The 17598-nt window shown below is 37.0% G+C and overlaps 2 protein-coding genes across 2 annotated transcripts in view; one reads left to right on the top strand and one right to left on the bottom strand.

Annotated features, from left to right (window-relative positions):
• The window catches only part of ASB3 (ankyrin repeat and SOCS box containing 3), a 34094-nt gene extending 33792 nt beyond the window's left edge, over window positions 1–302 (bottom strand). Inside the window, exon 1 of the mRNA XM_070947676.1 lies at window positions 228–302. The gene's annotated coding sequence lies outside the window, so the exon portion shown is untranslated. The remainder of the gene's footprint in view (window positions 1–227) is intronic.
• A 358-nt stretch (window positions 303–660) lies between these two features.
• On the top strand, window positions 661–16229 carry CHAC2 (ChaC glutathione specific gamma-glutamylcyclotransferase 2). The gene is made up of 3 exons (XM_070947689.1): window positions 661–810; window positions 9899–9934; window positions 15849–16229. The coding sequence occupies exons 1-3, from the start codon at window positions 676–678 to the stop codon at window positions 16227–16229; spliced, it is 552 nt and encodes a 183-aa protein (XP_070803790.1). The 5' UTR covers window positions 661–675.
• The last annotated feature ends 1369 nt before the right edge of the window (window positions 16230–17598 follow it).

Below are 17598 nucleotides of genomic sequence, written 5' to 3'. Positions count from 1 at the left end.
AGATGGCGGAGGCGTCTTGTTTAAAAAAAAAAAAAAAAAAAAAGGCCGCGCCAAACAAGCCGTCGCCAATCCGGCTTGCCCCTCGCCGAGCAGGACGAAGCAGCCAACGCGCCTCCCAGGAGAGGCGGCCACTTCTCCTTCCTGCCTTTGCCAAAGAAAGAGCAGGAGCCTAGCAGATCAATGGACTCGGTCACGGCCCCGCTCCCTTCCTTGCCCGCTCTTCTCACCCGAGATCTTCGCCGGGGCTGCCGTGGCCGAGCGAGGCTCCCTTTCTAGGAAAGCGCTTGGGGCTTCGGAGCGGCTCTCCCAAAGAGCATCCGAAGCTTTGCCGAAGCAGGAGCAGCCCGCTGACACCCAGCCTTTCTTTTCCTGGCTCAGAAGGGGATGCCGGGAGCTGTAGTTTGAGCTCGGTCTACGGCAAAAAGCCAGCGGCGCCTCTGACTCCCCAGTTCTCCCGGCGAGACAGTCAGTGGAGGGGCACGTGGTTAAGTGGAAGCGGAGCCCGCTCGGAGGTTGGGGCTCTTTTGAGCGCGGGCCCTGCGCTCTGCTGTGTGCTCTGCCTGCTCAACAAAGGCTGGAGAGAATATGCAAAGCCCTAGCAGCCCCCAGGGCCGCTGTTGCCCGTCCCCTCCCTCTTCCCCAGTCAGCGAAGCAAAGAGTGACGGGGCTAGAAACATGTGGGTGTTCGGATATGGCTCTCTCATCTGGAAGGTGGATTTTCCTTACGAGGACAAGATGGTAGGATACATCACGGGCTACAGCAGGCGGTTCTGGCAAGGCAGCACGGATCACCGTGGAGTGCCGGGCAAGGTGAGCTGCGGTAGGCAGACGGAGCGGAGAAGCGGGGCTATCTCGTTACCCGCTCGGTGCCAGTGGGGCACTGAGAGATGCCACGACTCGCTCTCTCTTTTAGTTAGTGGGGAGAATTTGTTATCTCCCAGATGGGAGCTGGGTGGGAATCGAAGTGGGCCAGAGAAGGAAAAGGTTTGGGGAGGTGGACCTGTGCGACTGACAAGAGCTCACCCGCCAGGCATCCTGTTGCAGAGGAGCTTGGCAAGTGCCTGCGTGCCCACTGGTCGGATTGATGTTTGTGTGCATAACTGCCGAGTCAGATCTTCCACGTTTGGAGTAAAATAAATTTACTTACGGGTGGAGCGATTCCAGAACCCAGGTGCACTTTTCACACGCACAGCCCAGCGCTTATTATTGTTGGAATAATAGAGGAAAGGTGTCTTTAACTTGTCTATTTTATCCATACACAGACAAACCTCGAATACTAATATAGTTAACAATGCAACTTGGGTACAATTGGGGGTTTTTTTTCCCGTTGGGGAAATGCAGACAGGACAGTGTATCTTGCAGGCAACAAGGAAAAGGACCAAGTTCCCAAACTAGGGTTTTGCGTTTTTTTAATGGTTGCACTACACTTCAATATTTGGGTCATCTTCTATAAATTTATTTATATTTGCCCAGATTCCTTCTGAGCACACTACGAAGAGAACTTCAATGGCAAGATTTGATTTTCTGCTAAAAATAAAATTACTGACCTTGCATTTAAATCCAAACCCATGGATAATCCTGGCTGAATTCCAACATGTTATACCAAAACAAAGAAATCACATTATGGCTTAAAATGATGGCCTGATTCGCACAACATACTAAGACATAACAGGATTTGTTTAGTTTTAGCTAAACATGTATAGTTTAATCAGTTATTATTTAGCTTATTGTACAAATATGAACAGGTATGATCATCTCCTGAGCAGCATATATTTGTTGTTAAAGATCAAGAAAAGTATAGTCTCCCTCTAAAATTGTCTTAAGGCATTTGCCATCAGCAAGTCTTTTAATGGATGCATCCATTTTGTTCTTGAATGTAATTTGAGAAAAAGTTCAGACTATTTCATAAAAGAAATAAACGTGTCACAGGATTGAGATGCACAGCTCAATTCTCCATGTTTTCTCTGAATAGGCTACACTAAGCCAAATGAGATTGTCTAGTAAATAAAATAATATAAGATGAAAGAAGTTGTTTCAAACATTTAAAAAGACCAACTTCCACTTACTACATGTGGATTTTGATTGCAAAACAAGAACATAATGTGTTCTGTGTAGTGAGATGAGCTGTGCATCCAGTATTTTAAAATCTTCTGAAATGGGAAGGTAGAATCTTGGATTTCTAGCTTACTGTCCTGTGTAATTCATTCCTGTGTGTAGAGGGTTTCTGTATATTTGGGGAAACAATTTACAACTTTCTGAAGTGATACTATAACAGAACTGACAGACCACAATTCTTCTAAAATTAGCAGCCAAGCAGTGTTCCAAGATTTCCAAGGTTGAACGCACTTTATGTTCTCAGAGAATGTCCTTTTGTTTGAATAAATGTTATTTTTTTCCATACTTCAGTTGATAGGCCTATGGTGTTCAGTTTTTTGACTGCATTTATCTATAGATAAATTTATCTATAGATAAATAGATAAATTTATCTATTACTAATCAACTGATAAATTCAGACTAGATTTCAATTAAAATGAATATGTCAGCAACATTAAAACTAATGAAAAATTAGTTGGAATTGGGTAGCCAGTTAATTTAAATAAATGTCATTGCATGATCAACTGATAGTTTTGTCTCTACATCATTTATACGGCTTCAGTCCCCATTTCTCCTTTTTATATAAATGTATCAATAATATGAGCCCAAAGTTCGTTCATTAAAAACATCCTAGTTTGTAACCATTGCATCCTTACCAAGAAATAAGTGTCAATGAATTCAGTGGCACATTAGAAAGGTCAGTTTCTGCACCCATTCTATGACTGCCTTTGAAACAATGTTAACGTCTGACTATATTAAATCATCATAAGAAAATACTATACTAGCTGTTAATTTTCCATTTTTTTACTTCTTTACCATTATACTAGAATTAATAAGAAAATTCTGATTAAATGAATATCCTTCAGTATCTTTTTTCGACAGAACAAAATGAGGAAAAGTCTAAGAACCGGTTTGGTCTAGTAGGTGAGGTTCCAGGCTAGAAACCAGAAGACTATGATTTCTAGTCCCACCTTGAACATGAAGGCTGATTAGGTGAATTTGGTCCAGGATCCTGCACTTGCAAAAAGATGCTAGGAAGGAAAAAAAGAGAAGAGAAAGTACATGAATCTTTTGGAGCTATCCATAATCCTGCAACACTTTGACTTACAATGTCCTCAGAGCTCATGTAAGCCTATTAATAAAACAAACATTGCCTGTCATTATCAGAATGTTTCTCACAGTCGAGATTTGTGTAAACATGCTCAATTTTGTAGCCCTAAGAAAAAGTGTTGTTAGTGTTCATGAGACTAGAATGGCCTCCATCAATTCAGTCAGGTAGTGTACAAATGCAGAAAATGAAACATGTCTATTACTTCCAAGCCTGGTCATCCAACACAAAATTTCCCAAGACCAAACCTTTCAATTTTCTGGGAGATCACAAAGAGCCCAGAGAACAGCAAAGAATCAGGCCGTTCTTGCACTGAACAATGCACTGATGTCAGAGTTCATGATTCTACCATTAGACAGACACCGAAGAAGAATGATCTGAATGGAAGGTTATCAAAGAGGAAACCATTGGTTTCCAAAAAAAAACCCTCAATGCCACAGGTTTCAAGTTTGCCAAAGATGATCCAGTAGGCTACTGGAACATGGTTCTGTGAACAGACTGAGATAAAAATAGAACTTTGGATATTAATGAAAAATTTTATTTTTGAAGGAAGTGAAATATTGAATTCCAGTAAAAGTAGTTCATTGTAAGCATAGTGATGGGAATTTTCATGGATTGGAGCTGTTTTCAGCCTTATGACCCTAGCAATTCATAATTAGGGAGGAAATAGCAAATTTTATTGTTGGGAGGAGACTGCTGAGTATTTACAACAGTTAGCCTAACTGAAAATATATCTGACCTAAAACAAGTTCATCTAAGACAACTCCAAACTACCAATGAAACAAAACTGTTATGTAAAGGGGAAAGGGCCAAAATACTTGCAAATCAAAGTGCATGATTGGTCAAAAAGTACAGAAAGTATTTGTTGAATCTAATAGATCTTATATGAAGTTTAAAGCACATTGCCGTTCATAGTACAGTAGGAGTATGGATAGTTCTGAAATGTTTACAAATTTACTATTGTAGTATAACCAAGACAAGGACATGTTGCCCAGTATGCTTCCTTTCTCTATTTTTTATTGGTTTTATTTGCTATTTTATTCCTTCCATTTTTAATAGAGATAGTATTTCGTAGTGGTTGTATCTTAACATTACATTGAAACAGAACCCATAAGATAGAAATGATCCAGAATGCAGTGGCATGTGAAGTTTTGGGCATCCCATGGTTTGCCCATGGTACTCTGATGATATGCAAGCTATACTATCTTCAATTTTCTTTTTGACTGCAATTCAGGATTCTTATTATCTCCTTTAAAGCCCTGAATGGCATGGGGCCAGACTATTTGTGGAACCACTTGAGGTTATTTGCCTTCTCCATCAGATCAGATAGAGTGTCTTGCTCCAGGTTCCTTCCCTTAAATGTTGCCATCTAGCAGGATTGAAGTAGTCTGCCTTCTTGGTAGTACTTCTGCCCTTTGGAATAACCTTCCCTCGGAGATCCAGCAGACCCCAACCCACCTGGTTTCCTGAAAAGCCTTGAAGACTTTGTTTTTCCAACGAAGTTGGGATAGCATCTGGCTGGAGCCTGATAAAGTTGTTGGTATATATAAGGGGTGTATTTTTAGGGCCACTGCTGGTTTTTTTGTGTATTTGTAAACTGTCCACCATTATGCTGTATAAAATAAGAGGCTATATAAATCTTTAAAATAAATAAATAAATAAGTCTGTATAGCATATGAGTAATATGTGGTACAGGTAGTTCCCACAAACCACCAGGGATAAATCATTTTGAAGGTTCTACATATGATTTATATGGAGTTGTGCGCTAACCAGTAATTTTCACTTGTTTCTGTCCTATAACAATCCAGAAACATGGAAGTAAGACTCTCAATCAAACTACTGAGTTATAGCAACAGAAGTGTCTTACTATTCATTTTTATATGCTACCCATAGGAATTAGATTGCCCAATGGCCTTTTAGTTTGAACCAAAATTCTGTGGAGTTAAACCAAAGCAAGCAAGCAGCATGGACTAACAATCTGCTACCTGTGGTTAAACAGAATTTTAAATAGCTGATTTCAAGCACCGCCAGGATGCACTGGATTTCACTCTTCTAAATAATTTGACATTATAAAAAATTGGTTGTGTTGATCTAGATTATCTGTTAATGTGTGGGGGATTTTAAAATATATTTAGTCAAATTTTAAAATGTTTGTTTTTATGCAAATACTTAATCATTCCTGTTTAAGGATAAAAACATATTTTTTGGAATCACAACCATTAATTTCCTCAGAATAAAGGATTTCAGTTATTAGTGCAGGTGTCTGTATAATTATAACAATATGCTGTTCATTGCCTACTGATGTATACTTCTCCAATTTTCAGGAATTTCTCAGAAAACTGTATTTTGAATTTGTAGTCTATATAAAGGACTGATAATAAGCTATGGTCTAGTTATTATTTGAAAATGCTTTCCAGAAAGCATTGCCTACCATAGGTTAATAACAATATCTATGAATTAAGATTAAAACAAGTAAAGCCTTTCCTATTTTCTATTTCATAAAAAATAAAAATATTTGAACAAAAATATTAAATTTTACAGTACTTTGAAACCCAGCGTGCCTCTCACTATACAAGGATTATAGAGCTTATAAAATTCTAAATAGTATTTGTGGAGCAGAGGAAACAATGGAGTTCAGAAACATCCAGCAATCTAGGAGAATGGCATTGACAAGGCAAGGCTATGTTATTTACTGCTGTATATGCAGCAGATTTGTCAGTCATCAGAAATACTGACTGACTTCAACATAAATGAGCCAATACTTAAAAATAATTGGCATTCTTCTGGGATTAGACAATATGCAACAACATTAATATTCAGTAGACCTTACACCTTTCAAATAATGTTTGCTTTTTATGCAAATTGACATCTCCAGTCTGAAATCCTTACAACAAATTTTGAAAATTTATTTAAAAGTATATGCTTCTTATAAGATTTCAGCATAAGTTTAGAACATCTACAGTAAATTAACAAAAAAGTATTTTAAGGAATACAAATTAGTACTAAGGTAGATAATGGAATATACTACAGAAATTAGAAAATCGATGTACAACATTCAGATTAATCATTTAAGCATCTTCATGATTGGATAAAACAGTACCTATGTACTTCTGAATATTTAATGAAAAAGTGACTTAATTTAGTTATCAGTTAATGTCTAGATTGTAAATGATTCTGTCTTTTTAAAAGTTGAGAAATAGTAATCACAAATACAGTAATAGTAATATGAATACAGATTCCTATATTGTTGACATGAACTCAGACTAATAAGTAGCACCTTAGCTTAGGCCTTTTAAAAAGTTTTTAACTAAGATAACACAATGCCATTTTTCCCACAGCTGTTTTTTTAAAGGAACTATAGGAAAGCCCCATATGAAAGCAGATATTGTCCCTGTGACTTGGGTGCTATAGAAACCACAGCCCATGTTCTTTTGTATTGTCAATTCTACACAGAAATTCATCATCAGTTGATTACCCCTTTTTATGTACATTTTCAAGGCACTCTAATATTTTCATTTGTATTATCTATTAAATAATTAAATTTATTTCTGTAAACATAGCAAAATTTTGCTACAGTATGTATAAACTTTGCCTATAAATGGTTGCCAACAGTTATTGAAGTTAAGGGATAATTTTGCTTTGTTTTATAGAATGTTTTTTCCTAGCTATTAGATACCAGATGGCCTCATCTTAACACAGACAGACAACTGGGCACAAAGATCCCGTACAAATGTGGTCATTCTTATGAGTGCACACATGAATACATTTCTAAGGCCAAGTCTCATTTTTCAAATTTATTAAACAAACTTACAAGACCATTAAACTCACATCTAGGTGATCCCAAGAGGCTTAAAACATTAAAAATCACAAATATAAAACCACATAGCCCCTCCTCCCATGGCAGCAACAACACAATCAAATTAACCACGATTGGCTCCTGTAGGAGATGATCAGCTGAGCCTGAGGGTGGGGTCAAATATATAATCAGTTAGGAATGTCTATACCTCCATAAGACCTTGAAGTCTGTTAACTCTTACGTGGAGCCAATTCACCTTGACTGTTAATAGATCAGATTCTAATGTATAGGTAGCATAAAATAAACTTGTAGCATTTTGAACTCTATCCTGGTTCCCAATTTCTTGTACCTGATAGCTTCATCTTCATTTGGCGTCCCCAGACCTGTTGCCTTTTAGAAAAGCAACAGGATAGAGGGCCAGACATACCTCAGCAAGAAAGATATTCAATAGAGAGGTGGTCACCACTGAGAAGACCTTTTTCTTGATCCCACCAGAAGTACAGCCCCAACTGATGGGACCCATAACATATCCTGTCTTCCTGTCCTGGAAGGCTAGGTGAATATAATTGGGGAGGTGGTCCTTCAAAAAGCCCAAGCCACATAGGGCTTTAAAGGTGATAACCAGCGCCTTGAATTGTATCTGGCAGCATATTGGCAGCTACTGCAACTCCTATAAGAGAGATGATACATGCAGAGCTTTAGGCTTGCATAAAACTGTTCAGCTACTACATTCTGAACCAAACGAAGCTCCAGGATACTGTACTATGTAAACTGCGTTAAAACAGTCCAGATGGGTGATGATCAAGGCATGGGTGACTATAAGAAGGGCATGTTGGTCATTGCTGGGTAGAGACTGCCACCGGCTCCTCAAGCAAGAGTCACGAGTCCAGAACTCCTTGATTATGCAATGGATCAGTACGGGGCAGTGCAGCCCAGTGGTGAAATGCTCCCGATTCGGACTGGATCACCCGATCCAGTAGCGATGGGGACGGGTGGTTCGGAGAACCGATAGCAAAAATCCCTGCCCCCCCCCCCATGCCCAGCTGAGCCGTGCAATCATCAGAGGCTTTTTTAAAAAATTTTAAAAGCATTTTTTCTACAACCTCTTCGGCCGAAAAAATGCTTTTAAAAGTTTAAAAAAAAGCCTCTGATGATCACGCGGCTCAGCTGGGATCGTCAGAGGCTTTTAAAAGCCTCTGACGATCCCAGCTGAGTTGCCTGATCATCAGAGGCTTTTAAAAGCATTTTTTTACAACCTCTTCGGCCAAAGAGGTTGTAGAAAAAATGGTTTTAAAAGTAAAAAAAAAAAAAAAGTTGGCCACACTTACTCAGTCACATTACCCCCCACCAAGCCACGCCCATAGAACCAGTAGTAACAAATTTTACATTTCAGCACTGGTACAGCCCCATCCACAACCAAATATGGCCATTCTTCAAGAGCCAAAGAGCCCCTAACCCAGAGCCAGTCTGTCTTGCCAGGGTTTAGATTTAACCTGCTGCTCTCCATCCAGACCTCAACAGCATTCAGGCAAATCTTATCACTCATATGACTTTATTGATTATTACAAGTACACAACAGGAGGCAAACCTAGTAGTTATGGGCTAGGGGCAAATTTAAAATTTTGAAAACATAGTGGGAGCTATCAGAACATAGCTATTATAGTACTGTATGCATAGCCAATCTCACAATACTCATTTATCAGAAGGCAAGCCAGTTCCTAAAGCCAAGTTTCATTTTCCGGTAAGATATATGTGTGACTCAAAGACTACATGGTTCTAGAGGCTTGTGCTTTGTAGCATGCCAGCTTCCTGCTTTTACTATCATCATTTTCATCTTTTAAAAAAACAAAACTCAGATAAGATAGAGTTGCCTGGGGACAAATTTGTGAATAAAAAAAAACTTTTCCCTGGTACAAAATGCAGCTTTTTATTTATTTTTATTTAAATTTTATTTATTTATGTCCAACATATTATTTTTATAAATAACTTAAGGAAGCAAATATACTTAATACTCCTTCAACCTCCTATTTTCTCTGCAATAACTCTGTGAGGTGGATTGGGCTAAGTGACTGGTCCAAAATCATCCAGCTACCTTTCATACCTAAAATGGGACTAGAAGTCAGTCTCCTGATTTTTAGCCTGGTACCTTAACCACTAGGACAATATGGCTCATTATCATACAACATCTATATTATAAAAACTACAACAGTTGCCAGTTTATTTCTGGATGCAATTCATTATGCTGTAAGAATTAATTATTACATTATTAATAATTAATAATTAGTTATAATTACAAGAATTAAAGATAAGCGACCTTGATATCTATGAAATCATTTCTACTTGAGAGGTAGAATCTGCCTCTACAAGGCAAATAGAAGGAGCACAGTTAGAATATTCACACATCCCAAAAAATGTCTATAGAAGGGACTTCAAAAAAAGCATTCTCTCCTGGATCTCTCCTTTTAAGGAAGTAGCTGTCTTCTAAAATAAGATGAGCATCTTGATATTTTAAAGTCTATGAAAATATTTAACAGGCATTTAAGGGCTGAGGGACCAATGATAAATGTGCCTGAAAATCATATGGGTACTGCTTAGTGGTTTGTTATTACTACTGAGGTGAATTATTTTGCTTGATTAAACCAGCCTAAAAGCACACAAAACACTTGTACATAAATAAAATGATTACAAATGGATTTATGTTACAATCTGCATTCTTAGCAAATATAAGCTCCTCAGCCAGCAAATATACCATCACTATGGCAGAATTCAAATACTTTAAATATGTATTTCATTTATTTAATGATCCTGTGGTTTGGATTTTTGTTTTTAAAAAACTTCACTTTTGTACTGGTTCTGAAAGTTTTTACTGAATTTTTGTTTGTTTTGTTTTTAAATTTTAGCCTGGAAGAGTTGTGACACTTATTGAAGATCCTGAGGTACAGTAGTTGTATTTTTACATATTGTATAAATTACGTTTTGTCCTCAATATTTATTTATTTATTTATTTATTTATTTTTCATATTTGTATACCGCCCTACTCCCGAAGGACTCAGGGCAGTGAACAGCCATAATAAATATAAATACATATAGAAGTTAAAAACTATTAAGAAACAGATTAAATAATTTAGGCTCAAAGATTAAAAACATCCAAATTTATCTAAAGAGGTTTAAAACCCAATTTAAAAGCCAGTTAATTTATGGCTCTACTCACAGGGGGGGGACACACACTGGACATTGTTATTATTATTGTTATTATTATTGTTATTATTGTTGCCAATAGTGGCATGTAGCATCTGCCTTCCTAATTCTGAGAGAGAAAAGCCCTGTTCCTATAGAGAAGCAGCCAAAATAGTATACAGCTGTTTATAAATCATTCATTTGAAGAAACTAGTTCCATTTTCCTGAAAAAAATCTCTTAATATGCTTAATACTGGTTTCAAATAAATTTATTTAATCGAATTTCTATACCGCCCTTCTCCTTTCGGACTCAGGGCAGTGAACAGCCAGGTAAAAAACATCTATACAAACATCACAGTTAAAAAATAAAGTTAAAATAATTTATAAATTTGGCCCATAATTTAAAACTTGTTAATTAAAATAAATATTAAAATTTTAAAACTAACCCTAAAATCAGGACAGACCGGCTAACTGAAAAAAATAAGTTTTTAGGGCCCGACGAAAAATCCGGAGGTCGGAGATCACTCGTATCTCTGGGGGTAGATTGTTCCATAGGGTAGGTGCCACCACAGAGAAGGCTCTCCTCCTGGGGGTCGTCAGCCAGCATTGTCTGGCCGACGGCACCCTGAGGAGGCCCTCTCTGTGGGAGCGAACCGGCCGGTGGGAGGCTATTGATTCCTGTTCACCTTTAAGATCTCTTTTTTCTTTCCTGCCCCATGTTCATTCAGCTTTTATAGCTAGTCCTCAGTTACTGTTGCAAGTTGTACCACTATTAAGCAGTAATAACATGACTGCACCTGATTTTATGACCTTTTTTGCAACAGTTGTTAAAGCAGCAATTGTAAAGTGGCCACTGCAATCATTAAACAATTCAATTGTCCTCAATGGGCATTTTTTTACAGCAAACCAGAAACAAAGCTAGTTTCCAGCAAAAATAATCATCAGTCATAGTCATGTGACTGCAGGACGCTGCAAACAGCTGTAAATGTGGGCTGGTTGCCAAGTGCCAAAAATGCAAGCATGTGACCATGGATGAGGGTGGCGATTAAAACTTCAAATCCAAGCTGTAAGTACCTTTTTTTGCAATCCATTTTAACTTTGAACAGTTGCAAATCAAGAACTACCTGTACAGGTAGTCCTCAATTTAACAACAGTTCATTTAGTGACTATTCAGAGTTAAACAGCACTGGAAAAAATGACTTATGAGTGTTTTTCACAGATGACCATTGAGGTATCCCCATGGTCACGTGATCAAAATTCAGATGCTTGGCAACTGACTCATATTTATGTCCATTGCAGAGTCCCAGGATCATGAGATTGCCTTTTGCGACCTTCTGACAAGCAAAAACAATGGGGAAACCTGATTCAGTTAACAACAATGTTACTACTGTATTTTTTGGAGTATAAGACGCACTTCCCTCCCCCACAAAAAAAGGGTGGAAATGTTGGTGCGTCTTATACACCAAATACAGCCATTTTTGGCCTCCCAAAGCACCGCCCTGTTTGTCCCATATTTGTGAAAAATGGATCCGTTTTTCGCAAAAACAGGGTGTGCAGAGGGTTTGAGAAGCCTGCAGAGTGCTCTTGGGGGCTGAGGAGGACAAAAACAGGGACGTTTTTGCCCTCCTCAGCCCCCAGGAGCACACTGCAGACCTCCCAAACCCTCTGTGCACCCCATTTTTCGGAAAAATGGGCCTGTTTTTTGCCCATTTTTTGCAAAAACGGGACCGTTTTTGCCCTCCCCCAGCAGCATTCTGCAGGCCTCACAAACCCTCTGTGCGCCCCATTTTCGCAAAAGCAGGTGAAAATTGGGGCACACAGAGGGCTTGGGAGGCCTGCACAGTGCTCCTGGGGGCCGGGAAAGGCAAAAACTTTTTTTTTCTTACTTATTTCTTGGAAATCTTAGTGCGTCTTATAAACCAGTGCATCTTATAGTCTGAAAAATACAGTAATTTAACAATTGCAGTGATTCACTTAATTGTGGCAAGAAAGGTCACAAAATGGGGCAAAACTCACTTAACACATCTCACTTAGCAACAGAAATTTTGGGCTCAATTGTAGTTGTAAGTCAAGGACTACCTGTACTGAAAGGTGCATCAGGACTCTTGGAAAATAGCTGAGAATAAGGAGATGCTAAAATGAGGTACTGAATCCTTTTGTTTAAATAGTAAAAATAACTTTTATGAGACCACTAATTGCAATACAGTTTCTTGTAATTGCCATACAGTTTTGAGGGTATGGAGGTATGGAAATGAAGAAAGAAGTTCATTAGTGTTTGACAGATAGTATTGTTAGAATTACCCTGTTTCCCCCCCCCCCCCCAAAATAAGACATCCCCTGATAATAAGCCCAATCGGGCTTTTGAGCGCATGGCAATAAGGCCAAGCGCTTATTTCAGGGTTCAAAAAAATATAAGACAGGGTCTTATTTTCGGGGAAACACAGTACTTTCTTAGATATAAATTAATTCTCTATTTATACTTGCCAAGATACAGGTAGACCTTACTTAATGGCCAGAATTGAGACCAGAATTTTTGACTTCAATTGGCCCACCCACTTATTTTCCTCCATGTCTTCCCAAATATATCCTGATTCTCCTTTTAGAAATTAAGAAATAATCTATGAAGCAAAGAAGATTTGCCTGTAAACTAAATTCATGAAATTAGAGGAAAGGCAAATGACACTCTGGAAATTTCTTTATAAACTTAGAAGCCTGTCATTTCTACATTTACAGTTAGTTCTCAATTTATGACTTGTCAGTGACCTTTGGAAGTTATGATCAACCTAGCAGGGAGCCATTTACCACCCAAATTCAGAGTTTCAACAATCCCACTCCATCCTGCAGTCACATGACAACTTCAGGTGCTTGGCAACCAGGTCACATTTATGGCTATTTGCAACGCCGTGCAGTCATATGACCACATTTTATGACGGTTTTGCCCAAAACTAGCATTTATTTCAAATTTTCAGCAAAACCATTGGTTCACTTAATCACTGCAGCGTTAGCTTTATAACTACTGTGAAAGAACTGGATAAAATCACAAAATGCAAAAACAAAGAAAATGCAAATAGAATGACTGTGGCAAAAGAAAACAAAGATGTTCCAATTGCACCCTTGGGTGCAATCCCAAAACACCTGGAGCACCACTTGAAAAACATTGGCATTGACAAAATCCCCATTAGTCAATTGCAAAAGGCAGCTTTATTTGGAACAGCTTACATCCTTATTTGTTACTACTAATAGCATTTCCCTCTCTGCTCTAGTGAGATGGGCAGTTAGGAAATATGAAACATAAACAAACAATTGCCTAACCCGGATCCTTGGGAAGGACTCAGTGAGTGAGGAAAAGTACCAAATCCAATATAAACATCTAGTTGACTGTGAAATGAACCTCAATAATAATTCAAAATTGGCACTGCAACAACTGTAACTTCAAGGAACAGCCATAACTACCATTCACTGCTGTTGAAAGTTCAGTTGCTGAACAAATGGTTGTTACGCAAGTACTACATGTAATGAGATGTTGTTATAAAAGATAATTTAACTTTCAAACAAGCTTACTATTAGTTTCACAGAGTAGATATGGGGGGGAAATGGGAAGAGAATATATATGCTCCCTATAATGTCTAGTTCCACTTGTGGATCTTATGTTTTCAGGATTGGTGAAAGCACAGATGAGATACATTGTAGCCTGAAAAATAAGTTGTCAGACAGTGCTTATAGACACATCCTGTGTCAAATTCACCCTCTTAGTGGCATTTTCTTGCTGTTGTATATATGTTTGTGTTGGACTCTACCATAGGTGAGCAAGAAGTAATATCCAGTTGAATGGTAAAGCAACTATTTATACTTTTTGTATAAAGAAATTAGTGTCCTGTCCCATATAAACACAACTTGATTTTAGATATATTTGGTCAGTATTATTCTAATATAAAATGTCAATAAAGAAATATAGAAAAAACCCTAAATATTAAGATTGTCTGCTCTCTGAAGTGCCGGTTCTTTAGAGCATATTCCATTATATTTCTTCAAAAAAAACCTTCAAACTCACAGTTCTGTTGTGTCCTCAATATACTTTTTGCCGCTGTAAATTTCTCTTGTACTTGAATGATTTTCTTGATTTATTTTTAAATTTACCTTCCCAGAATAATTAGCATTATATTTTAACATGTTGCTGAAAACTGCTAACTCTGATTTCAATGTTTATATTTTAAATCTTTTTAGAAAGTAATGTTCTGTTTATAGTACAAAGAAAATAACAACTGCTCCCTTTCTATGTCCAGCTGTTAAATACTACAACACTGATGTTTAAACTACAGTTTTACACAGCTAGGTACCACTAAACCTACTTAAACCTACCTAAAGTAAATTTGCCTAGGATCAGAAATTAAAAATCTCGACCATGAAAATCTCACTTCCATCCTCAAATCAGCTGCAAATTCACAGGTGAATTAAATTTTCAACTTTGTGTTCTCAAATCCGAAGAGCAAAAATAAAAACTTACAGGGTGTTGCAAAATTATTGCAATATTACTGAAAATACATGTGAAATGTTTTGTAAAGTAAAAACTGTGAACTAAAATAAAATAAGCTCAGTTTGTATTACTATCATATATCTTTATTTCTTCTACATTAGGAGTGTTCACACCAAGGACTTCTAGATGGTATGCTAGATGGGACCCTGTAAAAAAAAATTAAGTGAAACCAAGATTAAAAAGTGTCTTAAGACAAAAATAAAAATAATTTTGCCATAGTTTAATTGTGATATAATATACATTACATTAAAATATGTACCATTTACTTATGATGCACTGAGCAGTTTCTCTTAAAAATACAATTGGAGGCAAGTTTTGGAGGGATATGGTCACTGCATATAGCCCAGAAGCCTCAATTGTGTATATCTTTTCTAAGAACCTCAGTGATACGCCCCCAGTATTTATATTTTCTTGATAATAAATATAAATGTCATGAAAACAAGGAGGTTTGAACACCACTAGTTGTCCTGTAATGCTGCCGAATTTAGATCAGAGTAATGGCAGCTACAGATTTCAACCTTTTGTACTTGACAAGATCAGCAAAATGCAACACAGTGTCTGTCACTGTGAATTCTTCTGTACTTTTCTGGTAAGTTTTTTCATACTGCTGTGCAGTTAGATCCTATTATGTTAGCAGACAGCTTCCTCTATAAGCAAAGAATAGTTTAGCTTGGGTTTTTTTCTCTTTCTTTCCCCAGCATTTGTATTGCAAAACAAACTCCAATCATTGTAAACTAGTTATTTCAAATCAATACCCTGTAGTCATCCTAATAGTGCAGAGTTAAAATAACTAGAAATTAGCAATATTTTTATCTTATCTCTATCAACCTATCTTGCTAAATTAACAGTACTTGTTAGATGAAGTACCTGCACAGATGTGTCAGAGAGTAGAAAGAGAGTTCTTAACCATAGTAAAACCCTGGAAGAAAATATGAGAAAGGAAGAGAGCCAGTGAAGAATTGGAAACATGGATTTGAGAATTTGCAGTTCCCTCATTAATACCCCGTTTTCTAGTTTTTCATTAAAGAAGTTATGTGCATGCATTACTGACAATAATGGTTTGAAAGAGTGACCTCTGCAACTCTTTGATAGAGTCTGATCTTTGTATGCTTTATCTTTCTGGTTGTATTCTTCTACAGGGCTGTGTATGGGGTGTTGCATACAAACTGCCAATAGGACAAGAAGTTGAAGTAAAAGCCTATCTTGATTTTCGAGAGAAGGGTGGATATAGGACTACAACTATTGTCTTCTATCCCAAAGATCCTGCAGTGGAACCTTTTAATGTGCTATTATATATTGGAACCTGTGAAAACCCTAACTACCTCGGACCTGCACCCCTAGAAGAAATTGCCGAACAGATTTTTAATGCAGTTGGTCCTAGTGGAAGAAATACAGAATATCTATTTGAACTTTGCAATTCCCTCAGGGATCTTGTACCAGAAGATGTGGATGAACATGTTTTTACTTTAGAGAAACTGGTAAAGAAACTATTGGAAGAAGAGCAAAACAAACCTGTATAACAATCACTTTGCAAACAGTTTCTTCACTATCAGACTAAGTTTATTCCGTTTATATTGTTTATATAATTTGGAAATTAGCCATCAAAATTTTAAAAAAATTAATTTTCATATTTCATTGAGGCATCACTGTCCTTGGGCAATAGAGATTTTTAAAATGATATTTAAATTTAAGAAGGAACTTTGAATTTCCATAAAGTTTTAAAAATGCTTTTCTGTTCATTTCTCAAATTTGAATAACTTAGGCCTGATTTAAGTTGAAGGGAACCTTTCTTAACTTTAAATTATTAGATTTTGTTTTCCTTTCAAAAAAAAAAAGTTTTGAACTAGATTCTTCACTTAGGTATGGATGCAGTCCTATGCACAAAAGGAAGTCCTTTCAACAAAGAAAGAAATGCATAGGATTGAGTGATGTGTGTTGGCATAAATGTCAGTATATTCCTTCAAAAATGTTTCCAATTGGATTTGTGGATTACAGCACTGAGAGAAAAATTCTTTGTACACTTGTTTAGGATTAAGTCCAACATGGTACAAAGTAAATATGTGTAGGGATTACATTGTAAATGGCAATTATATCTATATGAGGGGCCTGGATTATTTGTACACCTGTTTGAAACGTATTGCTTATTATATATTTATCATTTCGTTTCACTTGCCCAAATTCAATAATTTATATATAACTATTTGCTTAGTGATAAGAGGATCAAATAGTTACAAATGAAAGGAAACAGCACTTTGTATTCATGGTTTCAATATCTTCAGAGATGATATATACTGGTATCACAAGGCTTTCTCTCATTTTTTTGGAAAATAACTGTAATCAGGGAAACAACTTGAATCTAGAGTAATAAGTAATGTAACAAAATTCCTATCCATAATCATTGGGCATTTTTAGAGATAGTCAAATTTGCCCTTATCCCAGTAATTAGAGCTCCATAAATTAAAATTCACAATAACCCTTTGTTCAACCTTTACTATGCAAACATGATGTGGTCACCAATACCTAATGCACAACTTCTTGCTTCTAAACACACAATAACACATTGAGGTACAAGAATATTTCTTCTTCAATTTTTGTTTTTAGTGACAATCCTTAGTTTTTATAAATTTCTATGCATTTGTAAAGCTTTCATTATGAAGACTGCACTTCTCTTTGTATACTCTAATTGGAAAAATTTGGAAGTATATGGATTATGTAGCCCAGCCCATTTGAAAAGCAGAGGATCAGCATTTGCAATATAAAAGCACATTTTTGACACTTATTCTATAGTAATTCCTTTTTGCCTCAAACAGAAGAACAGGATTATTGTTTCTATAAGGACTGGCAGAGATCTGGCAAGCATCTAAATAAGGAATAAGCTCCCTTGGAAGT

Source organism: Pituophis catenifer, unplaced genomic scaffold (genome assembly GCF_029215685.1).
Source record: "Pituophis catenifer annectens isolate HBS135680 unplaced genomic scaffold, rPitCat1.0.hap2 SCAF_1, whole genome shotgun sequence".
NCBI classification, from domain to species: Eukaryota; Metazoa; Chordata; class Lepidosauria; order Squamata; family Colubridae; genus Pituophis; species Pituophis catenifer.
The sequence above is the reverse complement of the archived record's forward strand: the minus strand, read 5'-3'. Positions and strand labels throughout refer to the sequence as shown.

Coding starts and splice junctions, on each gene's coding strand:
- CHAC2 (XM_070947689.1), top strand. CDS start 676: ATGTGGGTGTTCGGATATGGCTCTCTCATCTGGAAGGTGGATTTTCCT. Junction 811..9,898: donor ACCGTGGAGTGCCGGGCAAG/GTGAGCTGCGGT, acceptor TTTAAATTTTAG/CCTGGAAGAGTTGTGACACT. Junction 9,935..15,848: donor CACTTATTGAAGATCCTGAG/GTACAGTAGTTG, acceptor ATTCTTCTACAG/GGCTGTGTATGGGGTGTTGC.